Genomic DNA, 23,612 nt, shown 5'->3' with positions numbered 1-23,612 from the left:
TTCCTTGTTTACCTTATTCTATTTCGGGTAGTCTAGTAATTTTCAAATTATCTCTCCTAGATCTATTTTCCAGTTCAGTTGTTTTTTCTATGAGATATTTCACATTGCCTTCTATTTTTTCATTCTTTAGGTTTTGCTTTATGCTTCCTTGATTTCTTATCAAACCATTAGCTTCCAGTTTGGTCAACCCAAATTTTTAAGGAGAACTTTTGTATCTCTTTTCCCATTTGGCCTAGTCTATTTAAGTCTGGTTAAGGTGTTATTTTCTTCAGTATTGTGTGTGTGTGTCCTTTACTAAGATGTTGACTTTTTTCATAATTTTCTTTCATCACTCTCATTTCTCTTTCCATTTTTTCTTCTAGCTCTCTTTATTTTACTTTAAAAAAATAATAAAGATTTTTATTTATAAACATTTTTATCCATCATTCCTTCCCTCCACTCCACCTCCCTCAGGGGGCAAACAATCAGATATGGGTTATACATGTATGATTATGTAAAACATTACCATATTTGTCATTCTGTACAAGAAAACCTGATCAAAAGGAAAAAAGCGAAAGAAAGTGAAAAATAGCATGCTTCTGTCTGTTCCATCAGTATCAGTTCTTTCTTTGGAGGTGGATAGTATCAATAGTCCTTTGGGATTATTCTGGATTCTTACTTTATTTTCAAAGTCCTTTTTGAGCCTTTCTATGGCCTGAGACCTATTTATATTTTTCTTGGAAGTTTTGGATGTAGGAGCTTTGACTGTTACTTTCTTTTGAGGGTGTATTTTGATCTTCCTAGTCATCATAGAAATTTTCTATGGTCAGCATTTTTTCTGTCTGCCCATTTTCCCAAACTATTTCTTGACTTTTAACTCTTTGTTGAAGTGGGGCACTGCTTCCAGCATGGAAGGTACATTGTCCAAGCTTCAGGGGAGTTGTACAGCTGTTTTCAGAGATACTTTTAGGTATTTGTAAGTTTTTTGTTCTTCCAAGGTGGTATGATTTCAAGAGAGGTATATTTACCACTCTCCTGGCCTCTGCAAGCAACCACAAGCTTGCTTTTCTGCCCTGGAACTATGAACAGAATCCTGCTCCACTGAGGCTGCAAGCTCTTGTGTGCTTGTGCTCCTCCCCTGCCTAGGACTGTCACCCAAGACTGTGACCTGAATCAGTGTATGGGCAAAAGAACAGAGTCCTGCCTCAGTGCTAGCAGAGAGATCCTTGTGATCTCCTGGCCAATTGTTCGACACCCCCCCCGCCCCCGCCCCCGCCGCCCCCATCTCTTACCATTTGTGGGCTGAGATCCAGAAGCAGTTGTTGCCACCACTGATTCAGAGGTTCCCAAGACCTGCTCCTGGTTTGCTGTGGCTGTGGCTGGGTCTGAATTCCACTCTCATCCCAATGCAACATAACTTTGCTGCTGGCCTTCTAAGTTGTCTGTGGTTGGAAAAATATTTCACCCTGGTTTTTTTTTTTCCCCTTTTTTTTTCTTTTGTGGGTTCTGCTGCTCCAGGAATTTTCTTATGGGATTATTTGAAGGTATTTGGAGAGATCTTGGGGAGAGCTCAGGCAAGTTACTACCTTTCCTCTGCCATCTTGGCTCTGCCCCCCACCCCACCCCGGTGATTTGTTTCTTACAAAGCTCATTTATGGCAAGTTTAATTTCTTTTTATAAGAAAGTCTGTTTAGATATTCTATTTCCTCTTCTGCTAATCTAGGAAATTTATATTTTTGTAAATATTCTTCCATTTCACTCAAATGGATATATAATTGACAAAGAAACTCCATATGATTGCTTTAATTTCATCGTAGAGGTATATTCACCCTTTTCATTTTTAATACCAGTGATTTGGTTTTCTTCTTTTTTAAATCAAACTAGCCAATGGTTTATCTGTTGTATTGTTTTTCCATGAAACCAACTCCTAGTTTTTATTTATTAATTGAAAGGGATTTTTTGCACTCATTTTTATTAGTCTCACCTTTATTTTTTAGGATTTCCAATTTAGCGTTTAATTGGGAATTTTTAGTTTGTTCTTTTTCTAGTTCTTTAAATTGCATACCCAATTCATTGGTCTACTCTTTCTCTTTTTTACTGATGTAAGTATTTAGAGATATAAATTTTCTTCTAATCACTGCTGTGAGGGAAAAATCCGTCCTCTTCTTAATAACTCTCAGGAGGGGCAGCTAGATGGCGCAGTGGTTAAAGCACCGGCCCTGGATTCAGGAGTACCTGAGTTCAAATCCGGCCTCAGACACTTGACACTTACTAGCTGTGTGACTCTGGGCAAGTCACTTAACCCCCATTGCCTAAAAAAAAAAAAATTAAAAAAAAATAACTCTCAGGAACTCAGCAGCAAAGTGACAAAGGCTTTATTTTCTTCTCATGAGAAGGAGGCACCCTAGTGTACAGCTAGTGGGTGCCCAGAAAGGGGGCTCGAAGGCCCTGTTTTATTCCCTAGTCCCTAACGTGAATGGATCCTCCCCTTTTTCATCACTGGTGGGGTTACAATCTACGCGTGAAAACTAGCTAATCGGAACACAGTATTCCCACCCCTCTTCCTCGTATGGGCATAACTCAGGAGTGGAACTTATACTTCCTTATATGGACACAACTCTGGAGCGGACCTTATTGAGACCAGAGCTCCTTGAACCATGTGACCTTGCTAACCTGAGGGGGAGAAGGGGATCTGAGACCTTTGTCCTACAAACAGGTCAGGGGGAGTATGACTGACTGTTATATCCACATTGAGAGGAGACAACTACCCATTTCTCACAACTGCTTTTGCTGTATCCCATAGGTTTTGATATGTTGTCTCATTATCATCATTCTCTTTATTGAAATTATGGATATTTCTGTGATTTTTTTTCTTTAACCCATTCATTCTTTTTTTTTTTTTGGTATCAACCCTTATTATTGAAATTTTCCTTCCCTTCTTAGAACACACAATCCTATAAAAAAGTTTACCAATCACAACAAAATAGCTTATTTCCTAATGACTCTGGCTACTATAGTGGCTCAATATAATCATTTAAAACACATTTTTTTTGTGTGTGAGGTAATTGGGGTTAAGTGACTTGCCCAGGGTCACACAGCTAGTAAGTGTCAAGTGTCTGAGGCCGGATTTGAACTCAGGTCCTCCTGAATCCAAGGCCAGTGCTTTATCCACTGTGCTACCTAGCTGCCCCTAAAACACAAATTCTTTTTTTTGTTGTTTGGAATTATAAATATTTTTTATTGAATAGAATTTTATTTTCCAAAATATATGTAAAAACAAATTTTAACATCAATTTTTTAAAAAAATTGTGTTCCAACTTCTCTTCCTCCTCCATTCCCACCCCCCACCCACTAGAATTCAAGCATTTCAAAATAAGTTATATATGAGTAGTCATGGAAAACATTCCCACATTAGCTAGGTTGTGAGAGAAAACAGTCAAAAAACTCCCCAAACTTCAGACTGAGGAACTGTCAAAGAGAAAAAATATAGATTTTTTAAATGTGTTTCCAGGGGCAGCTAGGTGGCGCAATGGACAGAGCACCGGCCCTGGAACCAGGAGCACCTGAGCCCAAATCTAGCCCCAGACACCCAATACCCACCAGCCGTGTGACTCCGGGCAAGCTACCCAACCCCAATTGCCTCACCAAAAAAAAAAAATGTATTTCCATCTATTTTCAGATACTATCACTTCTTTCTCTGTAGATGGGTGGCCATTTTCATAAGTCCTTCAGGGTTATATTGGACCATTGCCTTGCTGAAAATAACCACATGCTTCCCAGCAGATCATCTTACACTATTGCTGTTATTTTGTATACAGTACATTTCACTCTGCTTCAGTTCATGTAGGTCTTTCCAGGTTTTTCTGATAGTATCCTGTTCATCATAACCTAAATAAAGTACCTTAAACTTGACAAAGAATTTTCTTCATATTAGCCCAGCAAAGTAGGTACCATATGTTTTGCCATTATATTCAAGCATCATAACTATTTCCCTCCATCCTATTCCCTTCCCATGATATTTATTCTATTTTCTATCTTCTTTTAAACTATTCCTCCTCAAAAGTGTTTTACTTCTGACTGTCCCCTCCCCTACTCTGCACTCCCTTTTTTTTTCACCCTTCCTTCCTTATCCTCTTCCCCTCATACTTTCCTGTAGGGTTAAATAGATTACTCCTCCCAACTGGGTGTGAATGCTATTCCCTCCATGAGCCAACTCTGATGAGTTTAAGGTCTTTGAGCTAATTCTATGTTCCAAATTTTCTTCCTCCCTCTTTCCTCAACCCTCCCTATGAAATCAAGCAATTCAATATGTCATACTTTTGCAGTTATACAGAACATCTTTACCTTTCTCAAAAGTATTTTGCTTTTTACTGCTCTCTCCCCGAATCTGCCCTTCCCTCCTTCCCCTCCCCCCCCCCCACCATTATCTCCCTCCCCTCCCTCAGGGCAAAAATATATTACTATACCCACTTGAGTATGTATGTTAGTCCTTCTTTGAGTCAATTCTGATGATATTAAGGTTCACTCACTCCCTAATTCCTTCCCCCTCTTCCCCTCCCCTCCATAAGCTTTTTTCTTGTTTCCTTCAGGTGAACAACCTCTCTCCAGACCATCTCTCCCCTTCCCCCTCCCCCAGTCTATTTCTCCTACACCTCAACCCTATTTTAAGGATGTCATTATGGGTTAGTTAGGTGGCACAGTGGACAATGCACCAGGCCTGCACCCAGGAGGCCCCAAGCCCAAATCCAGCCCCAGACATAAGACACCCCACAAAGAACAAAACATAACATCCCTTCGTATTCAGTTCAGACCTGTGTCCTCTGTTAAATCCTTACTGAGATAGTTCTTATGAGTTTGAAGTATTATCTTCCCATGTAGGAATATAAATAGTTTGATCTTTTAATATCCCTCATGAAGTCTTTTTCCTGTTTATCTTTTTATGCTTCTCCAGGGTCTTGTATTTGAAAGTCAAATTTTCTATTCAGTTCAGGTCTTTTCATAACAAATGCCTGAAAGTCTTCTTTCTCCTTGAAATTCCATGTTTGCCTCTGAAAGATGATGCTTAGTTTTGCTGGGTACGTGATTATTGGCTGTAGTCCCAGTTCCTTTGCCCTCTGGAATATCATATTCCATGCCCTCCGGTCCTTTAATGTAGAAGCTGCTAGATCTTGCTTTATCCTTATTGGAGCTCCACAGTATTTAAATTGCTTTATTTCTAGCTGCTTGCAATATTTTCTCCTTGACCTGGGAGTTCTGGAATTTGGCTATAATATTCTTGGAGGTTTTCCTTTTGGGATCTCTTTCAGGAGGTGATCGGTGGATTCTTTCAATTTCTATTTTAGCTTCTGCTTCTAGAATATCCAGGCAATTTTCCCTCACAATCTCTTGGAGGATGGTGTCTAAGCTCTTGTTTTGGTCATGGTGTTCAGGTAGTCCAATGATTTTCAAATTATCTCCCCTAGATTTATTTTCTAGGTCAGCTGTTTTTCCAAGGAGATATTTCACATTGCCCTCTATTTTTTCATTCAATTGAATTTGCTTTACTGTGTCTTGGTTTCTCATAAGGTCACTAGCTTCCATTTGTTCAATCCTAATTCTTAGGCAATTATTTTCAGCAGACAGTTTTTTAATCTCCTTTTTCATTTGGCTTTTCAAACTGTTGACTTTTTTCTCATGACTCTCCTGCATTGCTCTCATTTCTCTTTCTTTCCATTCCTTCCTCTCTTTCTCTACATCTTTGTTCTATCTCTCCTACTTTCTCTTCAAAGTCCCTATTGAGAGCTTCCATGGCCTGAGACCAGTTCATATTTTTCTTGGAAGCTTTGGATGTTGGAGCTTTGACCCTATTATTATCTTCTACTTCTGAGGATGTATTGTGGTCTACCTTTCCCCCAAAGAAGTTTTCGATGGTCTTCTGCTTTCTCTGCCTACTTATCCTGGCTTAGTATTTCTTGGCTTTTTACTTCTTAAAGTGTAGCGCTGCTTCCAGGACACACTGTTCGTGCCACAGCGTGGTCCAGGGGGTGATTGGGCTTCTTCTCAGGCTGCCTGGCTTGTGAGTAATCACAGCCGCTTTCTCTCTGACCTGGAAACAGAAGTCTAATTGAACTCTGATTCTCTATGGTCGGAAGCTTGGCGTGCTTTTACCCCTCCCCCACTGGGCCACCACCACTCGATTCAGCCCACTGGTTCAGACCCAGGGCCCTTTGCCCCAACTCCAGTAAATACTGCCTCCACTTCACCCCGGCCTACCGCCGAACCCCCTCACCAGTCCATAATCGGAGCCTCAGAAGCTGCTGGTGCTGAAGACTCTGACATTGCGCTGGAAGCAGTGTCCCTGGCTGGGTCGGGACAGTGTGCTGAGCTGTTCAGCCTGATCAGTAGGTGATCAGAATTGCCCTCTTTTGTGGAGAAATAGTCTCACTCTGTTCTTATGTGCATTAGGCTGTTCTGGGTTTTGATTTTTACTGCATTATTTGGGCGTGAATGGACAGGTTTATCTGGAGCCTTTCCTCCGCCATCTTGGCCTAACCCATTCATTCTTTAAGATTTGGTTGTTTAACCTCCAATTAACTTTTAATCTGTTTCTTTGTGCTCTTATTAAATATAATTTTAATTTAATTGTGATATGAAAAGGATAGTTTTAATATTTCTGTTTTTAACTATAAATTTTATATATATATATATATATATTTGTATAAGTACATATAATGCTGAGAAAAAAGGTGTATTCCTTTCTATTTCCATTTAGTTCTCTCCAGATAGCTATCACATCTAGCTTATCTAAAATTCTATTCAATTCCTTGCCTTCTTTCTTATTTGTTTTTTGGGTAGATTTATCTAGTTCTGAGAAGGGAATCCCCCCACTATTATAATATTATTACCCATCTTCATCTGTAATTCATTTAGCTTTTCTTTTTTTTTTTTCTTTTAAATTTTCAGATGTTTTAGTTTAATTGATATTTCTATGGTGCCTTTTATCAAAATGTAGTTACCATTTTGCATCAGCTGAAGTATAATAAATTCTACCCCAATCCTCCTTTTTAACTCTGTATGTATCTCATTCTTAAATGTGTTTCTTGTAAACAACATATTTTGGGATTCTGATTTTTTTTTTTTAGTGAGGCAATTGGGGCCAAGTGACCTTCCCAGAGTCACACAGCTAGCAAGTGCCAAGTGTCTGAGGCCGGATTTGAACTCAGGTACTCCTGACTCCAGGGCCGGTGCTCTATCTAGCGCCGGTGCGCCACCTAGCTGCCCCGGGATTCTGATTTTTAATCCATTCTACTATCCATTTCCATTTTATGAAGGAGTTCATCCCATTCACATTCAAACTATGATTACTATTTGTGAATTTCCCTCTACCTTATTTTTACCCACTATTCGAACTTCTCTTTTTACCCTATTCCAACTACCTTATCTTCTCCCCTTACATTCCTAGTCCTTATTCTCTCCCCCACCCTTCTAAATCTTAATCTACACAACCTTCTAAAACTTCCTCCCCAAAGCTGTCCCCCAGTTCTCTGACCTCTTTATGTCTGGAAGACTTCTACACCCCTACAAATGTATACATTGTTTCCTCTTCAACCCAGATCCAATGAGAGTAGGTTCCAACATTACCAACTCTCTACCCCAACCTGCTTCCTCTGTATCAATTCTTAGATATCTTTTCAATTTTATCTTTTTTCCCCCAGAGATTTTGAATATATTATCACCTCCTAGTTAAAGTTTGGCACTTGTCTGTAGGGAAGGAGGGGAACTTGATACTTTTTTGATAGAAAATTAAGACGGATGATCTTATTGCGACCTATAAACATATGTTTGCATATAAAATCATTATAGGGTTAAATTTTATTTAGATCCCTTAAGTTTCAAATCTGACATGGTTGCTGTGCTTTGCCTTGTACTTTTAATCATTAAGATATGGAAAATATACATGGGATTTTCTTGATACTGAATATTTAAATTTCACACAGAACAGAATAAAAAGCACTCTATTTCACAAAGGTCAAGAAAGGATATCCTAGAACAGGTATTTTGATTAGCTGTTGTTTTTTGCTCATTGCTTATTTATCAAGTTATTTACAAATGCAAACAGAATAAACAATCACTATGTGCCACCATTAAATAGATGGGTTATTAACAGCAGGAAAAGCCAAAAAGAAAACTGCTGGTCACTTCTGCTCCTTCTCTTTAAATCCTGCTGTTCCATTAGTCCGCAGCCATGAATCTCAGGTCCTGATCCTTTTCTCAGGCACTGTATGATTTTCTGTGAACAATCCATTTCTCTTTTTACTGGTGTTTTCACCGATCTGACTGCTGTTGTCACTGGCACTGTCTGAGCTTGCCTCCGTAAGCCTCTACAACACAAGTCCAAGTAAATTCCAGTGAATTATTCAAAGGTAAATAAATTTCCCTGGCTAAATTTACTCAGTATAGTTGACAAAAATTGAACCCTTTCTTCTCTTCCATAGATACTTTCCACAAGTAATGTGAGCTTGAAGTCTGGGCTCAAGTCCATTTCTGCCCTCCCCCCCCCCCCCCCCCCCCCCCCCGTTTCAGAGATATTTTATTTCAATTCATATGAAACAGTGTATGCAAAAATATGTATGTACATGGAAATGTAAATGCTTGCAAAACAATGTATTTTAAACAAGCCTGAGAGTGATTTTTGGAAACCCTAATTATTTTCCTTTAAGCAAATTCTATTTGATCTAAAACATTCACATATCCAATCTTAATGGATCTAAGAGAAAAAAAGTATTTATTAAGCACTTAATCTATGCCAGACACTGTGCTAATTACAAGAATCTTCCCCAGCCAAATGTGAATCCAATCTAAAGTTTCAGAAAAGGGACACTTATGACCTGTGTGGCCTTGAGTACTTAACTTCTCTGGACCTCAGTTTTCTAATCTGTAAAATAGGGCATTGGACCAAAGGATCTTTCATCTTATGACCTTTAAACTTGAATAGTAAAATAAAGCAGGCTTCTAGTAGAGAAGGATCCTTTCCTTAACAGAGCAGGATTTCTTGACCAGTATTTATAGTCATTGGGCAGGCCTGGTATAGTGGAGAGAGCACCAGCCTTGGAGTCAGGAAAATAAGGAGTCAAGTCCTGACTGGTGTCACACCCTGGCTGTCTTCCAACCTGTGGTTTCCAATAGCAATGAAATCACAGTTCTCAGCTGTATGCCTATTTAGCCTGTGATCATCTCTTTTTGGTCAGCAGGCTAGCATCTGCTATCATTGCAGGTGATGCGGGAGCCACTGGGCAAATCTTTTTAAGGGGAGCTTACAACATGAGAAACACCTGGCTGATTTTGCTGCATTTGCCCTCGGGATCTTGGGCACAAGAAATTCTTTCTGAAAAGGTTGGCACCTCTGCGATCACTTGGTCAATAAGCAATTATTAAGTGCTTACAATGTGGCCTGGACTGTACTATGTGTTGGGGATTCAAAGAAAGTCAAAACACCATCTCTTCCCTCAAGGAGGACACATTCTCATGGGGGAGAAAACATACAAATGACCACATACACACAAAATATATACAGTGTAAAAAGTACACAACCCCAGAGGGAGTCATGAAATCCTCTCAGGTTTTTCCTTCTTTTTGCCAAGGCCCTTGGCAGGGACTGCAGCTATAGAATGACCCCCTGCTGGGAGAACACCAAACAAAGAGGAACCATGCCATGTTATGACAGAGCCATAGTTTGTAAGCTCTTAGTTCCATGAGGGCCTTCTACTTTAATTCATTGAAGGGTGAAATATTGATCTTTAGGCTTCTCAGCACTGATCTTTTCTTTGCTGTGAACTGTGGTGTAGGTGTGAACTGTGGTGTAATTGTCTTTTTGCAGTTGAGATCCTCTCTTTGAAATTTCCCTCTGTTAGCATTCTTTCCCAATAGAAAAGGGATACTTCTGATGAAATATGAGCACTCCTTCTACTAACTCCCCAATGGGAAAGGATCCTAGTAGTTCAGCTTTGGATGTTGTTGACTTATTCAGGGGAAGAAAGGGAATACTTTATGTTAGCAAATATTTTGTATGTCTACAAAATTGCAAACCTCTTACTGAAGACTTAGTCACTATATCTCAGTAGAAAGTTTTTGATCCCTCACCAGCCTCCACCCCCATAAAAAAAGAGGAAAGTTGGATCTTACTTTGGTCCTGGTTCCTGTGGACTCTTCTAAAACTACATAAAGGAAAATATAACAGCATTAGAAGATCAGTTACCAAACCTTTACTGCTTTCTGCTGTGACTAGGAAGGCTTCAGCTGAGATGTTTGAGGGAACAAAAAATATCAAGTGCTAATGTAGATTCCCTCTACCAAGGGATTCAGTGTCCTGAATCTTTCTCCAATCAGTGATTTAGACTGTGGAGAATGTCCTTCTGAAAAGTGAGAAGAGAAGAAGACCTTTAGGAAACTCTAAGGGGAAAATGCTTAATGGCAAGTATTGATTCAAATGTAGTTGAGATCCCTACTACTGTAGCCTATTTATCATGCTTTGTTCTCAACCTGCCATTGCTTCTTACCTCCATTTGATTAATTATACTCTTCCACCTGTTCCTGAAATAGATTTCTACTCCACTTCCACATGTAAAAATCCCTGCCGTGCTTCAAAGCCCAATTCAGATGCTATATTCTCCTTGAAACCTACCCTTATCTTCCTGGCTAAAAGAGATCTCTCCCTCCTCAATCTTCTCAAAGTACTTTGGACCTCTCCTTTTATACTTGTCACAGTCTACCTTAAGTCTTATCTCCACTTCATTAAATTGCAATTTCCATGAGGCAGAAACTACAATTTATTTTATCTTTGTATTCCCAGTTCCTAGCACAGTGCCTTGAAATTAAGAGGCATAAAATATATTTTAATTGTAATGTTGAAGATAAATGGCCAAGTAATAAATTCAGATGAGTGTTTGCCGGGAATGCTGATTGGTTATCTGTACTTAACACAAAATATATTAACACTAATATGGAATAGTAGTTGAACACTGGGCCTGAGTTCAAGACTTACCTTAGCCACTTATCAGTTAGTTGTATGACCCTGGGTAAGTCTCTATGTCTCAGATGTTTCATGTGTAAAATGATGGGCTTGGACTTAATGACCTCTGAGGGTTCTTCCAGCATTAAATCTGTTATGCTATGATGCCATTTTCCTTCTCTGGGAAACTGGAAAATCTGAAAGGACTAGCCCTTCAAACTCTAATATTCTATAAAGCCAGTTGCCATCTTTCCCTTTTTGTTCAAACACTTTGCAACATGTACTTGAAAAAAGTATATGCTAGGTGGTGCAGTAGATGGAGCACTGGCCTTGGAGTCAGGAGGACCTAAATTCAAACCCAGCCTCAGGCACTTAATAGTTTACCTTAGGTAAGCCACTTAATCCATATTGTTTTGAAAGAAAGAATGAAAGGAAGGAAGGAAGGAAAGAAGGAAGGAAGGAAGGAAGGAAGGAAGGAAGGAAGGAAGGAAGGAAGGAAGGAAGGAAGGAAGGAAGGAAGGAAGGAAGGAAGAAGAGAACAAAAGAAAGATGTTCATCCTATTGATGAGACCATGTCCTCTATACTCAAAGACATTCCTGATCTCATTATGAATGGGTTTGTGTTCATCAATAGTCATCGCCTTGGGGCAGCTAGGTGGCACAGTGGATAAAGCACTGGCCCTGGATTCAAGAGTACCTGAGTTCAAATCCGGCCTCAGACACTTGATAATTACTAGTTGTGTGACTTTAGGCAAGTCACTTAACCTCCATTGCCCCACAAAAAAAAATAGTCATTGCTTCCTCTAACTAGTTGGTCTGTGATCTTACAGAAAATCCATGGTAGGAGAACTAGTCCTTTGCTTACTGAGGAGGTAGCAAAATACCAAAGAGTAGAGTATTTAATTTGATTCCTACCTTTGACACTTATTACTTGGACAATGCTTTCACTTCTCTGTGTCTGTAAGATGAGGGGGTTGGCCTAGATGACCTCTGAACTTCCTTTTGGCTCTAGATCTATGATTGCTGTCCAAGGATGCTCTATGTTTTTCTTATTTCTATTGTTATAATGATGATGATTTTCAATAAAACTTTGGTGAAGGTATACCAAAGTAAAATTCTATTTTTGGATGATCTGCTGGTTTTAATAATAATAATAACCTATGCCTTGCAAAATACTTTACAAAGTACTTGGTATTATTTCATCTCATCCTCATAACAACCCTAGGAGGTAGGTGCCATTTTACAGATGAGGTAACTGAGACAGAGTGATTAAGAGAGTATGAGGCTAGTTTTGAATTCAGGTCTTCTTGACTCTAGGTTCAGTGCTCTATCCACTTCCCCTATAGTTGCTTCAGCCAAGCTATTATGCTGTGTTTCCATAAGTAATCAATAATTGCTCATGTTGCTGAACTCTCTTTATATTAACTTATCTCATTTTAAATTTATGTTAAACAGAAAACATTACACTAGAGGAAATATTCTCTTATTTATTTGAAGAATCATGGATGTTGGAGTCTAGAGGATCTGCATTTAAACCTCTCCTCTCCTCTCACTTCTACACCTTTGAAGTTGGGCAGAACAATTCAGTTTCCTCATCTATAAAATGAGGGGGTTGTACTCTATGACCTCTAAAATTACTTCTAACTTTAAATCTGCAATGTATCTGTACAAAAATATTTATAGCTGCTCTTTACGTGGTGGCAAGGAATTGGAAGTTGAGGGGGTGCCCATCAATTGGGGAATGGCTGGACAAGTTGTGGTATATGAATGTAATGAAATACTATTGTGCTGTAAGAAATGATGAGCAGGAGGAGCTCAGAGAAACCTGGAGGGTCTTGCATGGGCTGATATGAGTGAGATGAGCAGAACCAGAAGAACATTGTACACAGTATCAACATTGAGTGTTGATCTACTGTGATGGACTATATTCTTCTCACCAATGCAATGGCACAGAAGAGTTCCAGGGAACTTGTGATGGAAGAGGATCTCCAAATTTAAGAAAAAAAAAAAAGAGCTGCGGAGTGTAGATGCTGAATGAACCATACTATTTCTTTTGTTTTTATGCTGTTGTTTTTTTCTATTTTGAGGTTTTTCATCATTGCTCTGATTTTTTCTCTTATAACATGACTAATGCAGAAATATGTTTAATGTTATTATGTGTATTGTATATATATATATATATATATATATATATATATATATAACCTATATCAGATTACCTGCTGTCTAGGGGAGGGGGGAGGGAGGGGAGGGAGGGAGAAAAATCTGAAATTGTAAAGCTTGTATAAACAAAAGTTGAGAACTATCTTTACATGTAACGGAAAAAAAATACTTTATTAATTAAAAAAAAATCTGCAATGTATCTTAAAGAGAGAAATAACTGATAAGCTGCTTTCTACCAGATTTTTCTCCCCTCTCTTCTCACCCTCCCCCATTTCTAAATCTAAAGTTACATGGGCATTTCTGTCTTCAAAGGCTGTGGGTATAGACAGACAGTAAGACATTGATGACTCATGGGCAGATCAGATCAGATCAGAGGAAAATGAAAAAGAGGGACAGTCTCAGGATTTGCAAGACTAACCCGTTAGAGTTTTATCCAGCTGTTCTACCATGAACTTAGCATCTTCCTTTGTGAAGCACATTGGTGGTTTTAACTTAAGAACATTCCTGTGGGGACCATCAGCACTGATAAGTATTCCCTCTTCTTTCATCCTAGTAAGAGAAAAATGCACATAAATGTAAATAGATGTCAAAGGTTCAGAATAATAATGCAAAATGCAAAGAGCCCCTCTTAGTAGGGTCTTCACATAAACACAAACATACCCCTCCCCCAACCCCTTTTCTCTGGCTGGAAAATAATCTCAGCCTGTCTTTTTGTCTCCCCTTTTCTCTCTTTCACACTTGCACAATCCCAACCACAGAGCAGATGATTAATTAATTAATTAATTAATTTTCAAGCTTCATATGATCTTCCAAACTAGACACAAACTAAAGGTGTATTTACTTATAGATGATATGTTGTGCTTCAGCAGTGGCAGGGGTCCTTTTCTGTTGATCCTTCACTAAGTCGATTCCAATAAAAAAGCCAATGCCCCTAGGAAAGATGGAGGAATTGATACTCATTCTATCAGGAAAGAATGCTTCATTTTCTCAAAAAAGCAACATTAACCCCAAAACTTCATGTAGTGGGTAATAACATGGGTCACTGACCATTGCAGATTCAGGCTAATTTAAGGTACCAAAACCAATCAGAGGCTACTAATTATTTTGAGAAACAATCATTTCTTTCAAAATAAGATTTCATTTTCTGCTTGGCTAATAAATGAGAATAGTCTTTCTTTATCTCTGTCCAAATCTTTTGAACCACTCAAGAAGGTATTCAGAGGTTAAGTGACTTGCCTAAAGTCACACAGGGAGTAAGTATTCTTGATTCCAAGGTTAGTTATCTTTTGACAATGCATACTGCTTACCTAAAGATAATTTCAACTTTCTTTAGCTTCTTAGGACAAAAGTAATGAAGAAGAAGAAGATGATGCCATTTATAACACTTTAAATTTACAAAGTATTTTACATATATTATCTAATTTTATCCTCACAGGGGTAGCTAGGTGGTGCAGCGGATAAGGCACTAGCCCTGGATTCAGGAGGACCCGAGTTCAAATCTGGCCTCAGACCCTTGACACTTACTAGCTGTGTCAAGTCACTTGACACCAATTGCCTCACCAAAAAAAAAAAAAAGTGAATTCTACTAATTTTATCCTCACAGCAATTGGGAATTACATACTACTATTTACCTCATTTTACAGATGAAGAAACTGAGGGTTAGGGAAGTTAAGTTACTTGCCCAAGGTCATACAAATAATAAGTGGCTAAGGTAGGTTTTGAACTCAAGTTTTTCCTGACTCCAGACCTAGCATTCTATCTGTAGCCCCACCTAGCTATTTGGCAGCCCATACTTTTTGAAAAAGATAAATTCTCACTTAATGGTCTTTGTTATTTAAAACAACTGCATCATGAAGTTAAGAACCTACTGTGTGCTAAGCTGTTGTTGTTTGTCCTATATTCTCAAAAAGGATCAGTGACATCAGGAGGATGATGTCCTGACTTGAAAATGAATTGGATTTAAGTGAGGTAGGACTGTGCAGTCATCAGCCTCATTTTCTCCTCCAAGTTCATCTGAGTCCAGTGGCATGACACAGGTCAGGATGACTGGAGATGATCCCAGATGCAGTGGGAGACCTTGGCCTTTTTTAGCTAAGGCCTTTCCCAGGTTTCTCTGAAGCAACACCTATTCAGTGATTTAACAGAAACAGTCCCTACTCTTTTTTTTTTTTTTTTGTGAGGCAATTGGGGTTAAGTGACTTGCCCAGGGTCACACAGCTAGTAAGTGTCAAGTGTCTGAGACTGGATTTGAACTCAGGTCCTCCTGAATCCAGGGTCAGTGCTCTATCCACTGTGCCACCTAACTGCCCCAACAGTCCCTACTCTTAATGAGCTTATATTCTTTTTCTAATGTCATTTTATTTTATTTTTTTCCAATTACATGTAAAGATTCATTTTTGTAAGATTTTGATTCCCAAATTTTTCTACCTCGAGCCCCCCAAAGCCAACAAGCAATCTAATATAGGTTATACATTACAATCATATTAAACATATTTCCACATTAGTCATGTTGTGAGAAAAATCAGAACAAAAGGGGGAAAAACCACAAGAAAAGAAAGAAACAAACAAAAGTTAAAATAGTATGCTTCAATCTGCACTCACTCTTTTCTGAATGTGGAGTCTATTTTCCATGATGAGTCTTTTGGCATTGTATTGCTGAGAAGACCTAAGTCTATCACAGTTAATCATCACACAATGTTGTTGTTACTGTGTACAATGTTCTCTTGGTTCTGCTCATTTTACTCAGCATCAATTCATGTAAGTCTTTTCAGGTTTTTCTGAAATCTGCCTGCTCATCATTTCTTGAAGCACAATAGTATTCCATTACATTCAAATACCACAACTTGTTCAGCCATTCCTCAATTGATGGGCATCCCCTCAATTTCCAATTCTTTGCCACCACAAAAAGAGCAGCTTTTTTGTACATGTGGGTCCTTTCCCCTTTTTTATGATCTTTTTGGGATATAGACATAGTAGTAGTTATTGCTGGGTCAAAGGGTATGCACAGTTTTATAGCCTTTTGGTCATGATTCCAAATTGCTCTCCAGAATGGCTGGATCAGTTCACAATTGCACCAAAATGAGTTTATATTCTTCTTTTTTTTTTTTAATTTTGAAAGTAGTCCTTTATTCCTTTTGTATATTTAGGTTTGTTGGAAGAGTACTTTTTGTAAATTCCTTTTATTTCTACTGGCTGGGTTGTGAATTTTTTTTAGCTTTTAGTTTTTCTTTTGTTTTAGTTTAGTTTTAGGGTTTTGGGGGTTTTGGGGGGGGCAATGACTTGCCCAGGGTCACACAGCTAGTAAGTGTCGTGTCTGAGGCTGGATTTGAATTCAGGTCCTCCTGAATCCAAGGCTGGTACTTTATCCACTGCGCCACCTAGCTGCCCCTAGTTTTTTAATTTGATTTTTTTGCCCTCTGAGAAATATGACTACAGACAAGCATGGAAAGTCTAACATGAACTGACACAAAGAAAAGTAAGCAGTCAAGAAAACATAAACGATGACAACAATGTAAATGGAGACAACCACAAAACAATACAAAAAAGCTTTAAAATTTCAATGAACAAACCAGACCCCAAAAAGGAGCTATAAGAAGACAATCCTTTCCAGAGGCACAGGACTGGGGGTATCTATAGGGATAGAACTTTGCATATTTGCGTATGAGGTCAGATTTATTTTTATCATCATCATAATTAGTAGACTGTTGATTGGCTTTGCTTAATTATTTCTTTTAAAAATTTTTGTTAAAAGGGATAAATTCCAAGTAGGGTGAGGGAAAGCATACCGGGGGATATATAGGCAATATAAAAAATAAAATATATCAAGAGAAATCTACATTTCAAAACAAAGGGCAACAATCAGCTAAAGCTTTGGCCTGGCCCAATGTTTTCTAAGTAATCCTTAGGTAAGTAAAGGTGACTGTAGTACTTCTGCTTCGGTCAAGCATCTACCAGGAATGACCGTGTGGGAAGCACGTAGACTGTACCATTGCTGTGATCCCCGGACCTGTATATGGTTGTCTTTCTAGTTGTGCGCCCCTGGGCTGCTCTTGGAAGACATAGATGGTGAGATGGGGCCTAATTGTCCTTGTCTTCAGTGTACTGTAGAGTCAAATGCCACCAGCCAGGCCCACAGATCTGTACAAGGTCCTCTCTTGTCAACTTTAATAAATCTGCACCCGAGAAATTGGTGAAGAGAAATTGGTGAAGAGCCTGGCATAGGTGGGAAACTTGTGCCTGAGTAGCCACTGCTGGGCTTCCTGCGTGGTGGCTGATGGATGAAGTTGTTCACTGGAGCCTTGGGAAGTTACATCTCCTTGGTGGTTTGGGAAGGAAGAATTGCTTTTGGGAACCCTGCTGGTGCTGTGCTGAGCAGAGGTGAATGTGGGAGCAGGCCTAAGGCTGTCACTGACGTAGGATACACTTGTGCCGGGCCACAGGGAGCACTCACTGGTGTGTAATTTAAGATTCTAACTGTGGATTCTAATCTGTTCCCCCAGTTTTGGGGGAAACTGACTAAAATCACTGATAAAACGAGTTTAGGTTTTTAAGGGTTTATTGAAAAATAGAAAGAAAAAGATTGAGAACAGAATTCCAACAGCCTGGCATTCCTATCTTTCCTCAAATTTCCTGTGAAGTCCTCTGCCGCCACCACCACCAAGTCAGGAACCCAAAAGAGCGACAGCTCTCCATGCAGGCTCCCTTTCCTCCTTCCTGTCTCCTCCCAGAAAATAGGAGGCTCCTCAAGTTGATTGGCTGGTAGCCTTGATAGACAGCCCCCATGAGCAAACGTCATTTCATGACACCAAGGAAAAGCCACAATGCCTCTGAGGCATTTTCCTCATGGTGGAGCTTTCCCACAGCAAGTCTCCAGTAGGTGGCATCATTCCAATCATTACACTGAGGATGGTAGTGTCATATGAAGGCTGGTACTTTTCTTTCTCGTGAGCTGTCCTCTTCTCCATCTTTTCTCGGTCTGCTTTCTGTTTTCTGTCTGCTCCTTTAGGCTTAAATGCTTTGATTTGGCAGCTGGCTGAGTGCAGGTGATCCCTGTAGTCACCATTTTCATTCTCTTTAAAAGTGTCGACTTGGACTCTGAAAGGGACCCCCTTCTCACCTCTATGCTTGCCCGGAGTAAACTCCGTGCTGATGCAGTGGACCGGGATAAATACAGATGTGCGTTTTGCAGGGTCCCAGAGAAAATCAATTGCATTTAACTGGCCTGGATTTGTCCTTACGTCAGTGACACCAAAAGACATTGGAGTATTGAGATCAAACAGCCGGTCCCCAGGGCGATTCCACTTGCAGCCTTCCACCTGCTGGTGCTCTGGATACTGTAGCCAACTGTCATGGAACACAACTCTGATGATGCTCTTCACCAACTTTCCACTGATCTCAGGCACAACTTTCCCTTTCTGGTTGTCCAGCATCCAGATTTCAGAGGACTGACCTTGGTTCAGGTAAGTGAGGCTTTCATCGTGCAGTTTGACCGCAGGGGATGTGGCAGCACAGAGAATGTACTGAAAGGGTGGCTGTTTGGGGTCACCATCCAAAGGAAGGCCAGAGTCTTCCTCCTTGAAAATGGGTAGGGCCAACACATCACTCATGCTGTAGGCGCCCAGCTCCTGCCCAATGCCCGACAGGCTGGCGTCGAAGTCGTGCACCAGGCCCGCCTCCGCCGCCTCGTCCATCTTCAGCACCCAGGCCATGGCGGTGGCCGTCAGCGGGGCCCAGCGGGCCCGCGCCGGAGCCGAGGCCGAGGCCCGAGCACGGCGGCAGAGACGCCCACAGCCCGAGGGCCGCAGCCCCGCTCATGCCTCCCGCACGAACTCAGCACCGGCCCAGCCACCAGCCCCCCCCCAGGGCTCCCGCAGCCTCCACACACCTACGTCGCCTAGGACGCCGCCGCTGCTGCCGCTGCCGCCGAGTTTATAGTCTAACAGAGGGAACAACATTCAAATAACCATGTACCTACATTATACAGTATATAATGGAGGGAAAACCCATTTATTTTTGTACCTATTTTAAGTATTGAGTTAGGAACATATTTGTAAGGTCAAAATGTTTTCATACAATTATCTAGCCACATGATTCCTCCTTAATGAACGTACCTTATATCCCCTATCAATGGATGTTTTGCTTTTTGCTTATTCAGTAACTCAGTTAGGTAATTTCCAACACGTGTAGCATTTCCTCGAAGATCTTCCTTTTCGATTACATCCAGGACGGCCAAGCCAACAGCACAGGATACTGGATTTCCTCCATACTGAGCACAAAGGTGGAAGACAAAACCCAGCAGTTGGGTGAGTGGTCTTCCTGCATCTACCGGGCATCCTGCCTAAATTCTTCAGCTCAGAAGCAAATGAATATTAAATTTGAAAGGCATTTTTTTTAACTTAACATCAAAGTTTTTTAAATTCAGTATCTAGCACCAAAGCTTAAACAGTCTCTTTTCTTTACCAATAGTTTTATGAAATTTGAATTTCACTAGATTGGAATCTAACTTTGAGCAATACTAAATTATATTATGTTACAACCACCAATTTTTCAAGCCTTAAAGTTAAAAGTGATTGGGGATAAATCTTCAAAACAACAAAATTCTGCCAGGACAAAAATTCAGCAACTGTAGTGGCAGAAGTCTTACATCCTTAGGTCATTCATCTATCTATCTATCTATCTATCTATCTATCTATCTATCTATCTATCTATCTATCTATCTATCTATCTATCTATCTATAATTTATTTTTTTGTGGGGCACTGAGGGTTAAATGACTTGCCCAAGGTAACACAGCTAGTAAGTGTCAAGTGTCTGAGGTCAGATTTGAACTCTGGTCCTCCTGAATCCAGGGCCAGTGCTTTATCCACTGAACCACCTAGCTGCCCCCTTTAGGTTATTTTTTAAATGATGCATCATAGTCTAAAGGCTTTAAAAGATGATGTATGAATTATATGTGATATGAAACAAGGATTGTGCCATCTGTAAATGAAATGCAGCTATGCCTGTGGCTTAACAAGACATCTATTTATTAGTATATGGAAACAATAAAATAGGCGAAAAAAAAAGAGTAAGACAGAGCTGGCTGAGTAGGGATGGATGGATGGTACCTCACTCACTCTATTCAGAGTTTGGCTGGGATTCTGGGGATAGCTCTTATGTTTTATGTTACTGTCTTATTTCTGTCTTTCTTCCTGCTTGTCATCCTCTCTTTGTACCTCTGCCTGATAAAGGCCATAGCATTTTCCTTGGAGCTCTCCTTTGCACTTAGTCTCCTCTTCAAAGGGCTTTTTCAGGGGAGGAATAAATTATTTCCAGTCTATTCAGTGGGAAGCTCCTAAAGAGCAGCAGCCTTGTGTCTTGTTTCATCTTCAAACCCCTAGCACCCAGATCATTGTCTTTCCTCTACTAGCCACTGAAGAAGTTCACAGTATCCTAGCTATGGAGCTGAGAGGGACCTGCCTCTAGTTCAGCCTCCCTCATTTTACTGGCCCAGGATGGAAGTGATTTTCTCAAAATCCCTGACAATAAATGCATATTGAATTGAAGAGCTTACTTGATAGAATTGCTAACTCTACCTTTTTCCATGTTTGGAGAAAACAAAGGAGCACCCTGTACCACTTTCCCCTTTTATGTAACATTGTCTGAAAATAAAATTTACCGTGTTAAAATACTCCATTCCGGAAGCACTGAAGGCTTCTGCAATTTCTTGAGTTGTCACAACACAAGATAATGGGTGTCCATTGCCCATTGGTTTACCCATGGTAACAATGTCTGGCACAAAGTCTTCACCATGCATTTGGAAGCTCCAAAAATGTTCCCCAGTTCTACCAAAACCAACTTGAACTTCATCAGCTATAAATACACCCCCTGCTCTGCGGACATATCTGAAAAATGAGGGGACATGATGAAAAACAAAAAGACATGAGATCATGGTTACCAAAAAAGGGGATAGTTTCCCCAGTTTTTTTTGCAAGACAATTACTTGATTTCTATGTTAAAATGTGGGGACGCACCTCAGTGTAAGCTTATTAATGAATTGTGATTTGATTTGTACCATGTAAAATGACCTATTACAATATTGGTGAGTAAAGACAACTAAAATGGGCAAAAACAATCTCCACTTGGTAACTGTCACAATGCTCAGTGTGCCCCAAGTACGTACTCTGCCACTTTCTGGAAGTAGCCTGCTGGTGGAATGACTTGGCCTCCACAGCTCTGCATAGACTCAGCAATAAAAGCAGCAATCTACATGAAAGGAGATGAAGTATTAAGCTGATCGTCTCCCTTTTGTACACCCAGTGACCAGAATGGGATTCAGCTAACTTCAAGAATGTGCTAAAAAAAAAAAAAAAAGAACATGGGAGGTGGGGAGAAAGAAGCCATACAATGATTCCACAGAAAAGTTCTCATTAGGTATCTGTCAAGTACAAGGCGTGTCAAGCACAATTGGTTACCAATTTTGCAGTACAGTACCAAAAATTTGCATCATCAACCATAAGGCATGGAGAAAAAAAAGGAGAGAGCATCTGATATTTACAAATTTAATATTTACTCAGTCATCATTACAATGCACTGTCTGAACAAGTTTTGAAAATATGAAGCACTAATATTGCCAATCCATGAAAAAGGGAAAACTTGTGTTGCTTTCTCTCTCTACTCAGGATGAGCATGATGGCTGGGCTTATAATTGCATTGGTATAGAGCAGGGCTTCTTAAACTTCCTGATAAATTTTACACGACCCTGGGTATAACCTTTTATTGTTGTCAAATTTTTTGCGACCCCCACATTGTTATGTGACCCCATATGGAGTCATGAACCACAATTTAAGATGAGGAAGTATTCAATGCCGATTGACACCTTCTCTGCAATTTGCAATCTTAAAGAGTTGCCTAAAACACTCAGAGGTTGTGACTTACTTGAGCAGGGTCACATAGCCAGTAACTATCAGAAAACAGACTTGAACCCAGATCTTCTTGGTTCCAAGGCCAGATGTCTATTCACTATTATCTAGTGATAATAATTAAGGTTTGCAAAGTACTTTACAGGTATTATCTCATTTGATCATTAAAATAACCCCAAAAGAAATAGTTATTATTACTATCATCCCCATTTTATAGATGAGGAAATTGTGTTCAGTAAGAGTTAAATGACTTGCTCAGAGAGCTAGTCAGTACTCAAGCTAGGAATTGAACTCAGGACTTTCTAGCTTGGAGCTACTATACCACCTAGCGTATGGCTTTCTTGCTTTTCTTACATCAGTTTAAGGTTTTTCACATGGTATACCACCAGGTGGAGTGTTTTCAGTTAAAGATGTAAAAAAAGAAAATGGTTCTCTTAGAACAGAGAGCAAAGTTTGTAGATCTCAATCTCATGTCTGGCGTTCTCTGTCAGCTCAGCCTCTTTTGGGTAGGGTGTCAGACAACTCTCCTATAAGGGAGGTAGCACCAATCTTGTTTTATTGACCATCTCCCACACAATTTGGGGAACCCTCCTCTGGCACCAATATTTGCCATGAAATGGAGAGTGCAGTTTTGCATCAGTAATGTGTGGATAAAGAAGTGGATGTTACATTCAAAGGGACCCATTATATTAAAAAAAGCAGGAAGATCCCAAGAGCATGGGCAACTTTCACCTCTTGTGCAACTTTTTTTTTCTGCTGTTGGTATACAGTGCCAAGACCTAAAATAAAACATGTAGAAGGAGGGCAGGGAGAGAGGGGAAGGAAGATGCAGGAGAAAGAGAAGGAGGAAGATGAGAAGACCGTCTGTTAGTCATAAGTATATTTTTTTAAAGCCCCAAACATTAGGTATTATATCTAGGCCAGGGGTTCATAATCTTTGTGTCCTAGACCCCTTAGGCAGTCTGATAAAACCTGTGGACCCATTTTCAGGATACTGCTTTATGTACATAAGAAATAAAATACATAGGATGATGAAAGAAAACAATTTTATTGAAATCAATTCTATTGAAATATCAAAATATTTTTAAAAACCAGGTCACATATTGATCACACTCATGACTTATAAGATGACTGATGACCTAGGATTGGGTCTGTGATTTCATAAGCATTCCTCTGTGATGTAGTTGGCAATCCTATGGAATTCTCTGATATTCTGAGATATTATGGGGCTTACTCAGGTTCATACTCACATCTTCCTGATTCCAAGTCCAGCACCCTCTCTACTATGGCATGGAGACTCTCAAAATTCTATGCTTTTTAAAATTCCAAAGTAGGTTCAGTAGGACATTAAACTGAACTCAGTTGAGGTGAAAAGGGGCTGGCTAACTCACACTTCTCTGCCCTTCTCTGTTTTTGACTGTTGGGGATCTGCTTAGACTTTAAAGGGCAGGTCCACATTGATAGGCTTCTCCTCTAGACTTTATAAAGGTCTTTGTGGAACTTCCTTAGACTTCCTAAAGCCAGTTCTGGGGATGCCCAGAACTTACTTTGTCTGAAACCTAGTTTGGCCCTTTAACACAGGGG

At 39.8% G+C, this 23,612-nt stretch overlaps 2 protein-coding genes across 4 annotated transcripts in view; both read right to left on the bottom strand.

Annotated features, from left to right (window-relative positions):
- Window positions 1-7,818: 7,818 nt before the first annotated feature.
- The window catches only part of ETNPPL (ethanolamine-phosphate phospho-lyase), a 31,601-nt gene continuing 15,807 nt past the window's right edge, over window positions 7,819-23,612 (bottom strand). For 2 of the 3 annotated variants that reach the window (XM_043970885.1, XM_043970883.1), the window contains exons 7-13: window positions 21,290-21,372; window positions 20,786-21,011; window positions 19,240-19,394; window positions 13,971-14,060; window positions 13,548-13,678; window positions 10,141-10,172; window positions 7,819-8,339 (exon numbers count right to left, since the gene is read on the bottom strand). In XM_043970885.1, coding sequence (XP_043826820.1) covers window positions 8,211-8,339; window positions 10,141-10,172; window positions 13,548-13,678; window positions 13,971-14,060; window positions 19,240-19,394; window positions 20,786-21,011; window positions 21,290-21,372 — 846 coding nt within the window. In that variant the 3' untranslated portion in view covers window positions 7,819-8,210. The remainder of the gene's footprint in view (window positions 8,340-10,140; window positions 10,173-13,547; window positions 13,679-13,970; window positions 14,061-19,239; window positions 19,395-20,785; window positions 21,012-21,289; window positions 21,373-23,612) is intronic. The other variant, XM_043970886.1, reaches the window with a different exon arrangement.
- Window positions 17,926-19,220, bottom strand: LOC122731065 (upstream-binding protein 1-like). Its single transcript, XM_043970887.1, has one exon. It carries the CDS (start codon window positions 18,835-18,837, stop codon window positions 17,926-17,928), a length of 912 nt encoding a protein of 303 aa, XP_043826822.1. The 5' UTR covers window positions 18,838-19,220.

The sequence above is a fragment of the Dromiciops gliroides genome, chromosome 6, assembly GCF_019393635.1.
Source record: "Dromiciops gliroides isolate mDroGli1 chromosome 6, mDroGli1.pri, whole genome shotgun sequence".
Classification (NCBI taxonomy): domain Eukaryota; kingdom Metazoa; phylum Chordata; class Mammalia; order Microbiotheria; family Microbiotheriidae; genus Dromiciops; species Dromiciops gliroides.
The sequence above is the reverse complement of the archived record's forward strand: the minus strand, read 5'-3'. Positions and strand labels throughout refer to the sequence as shown.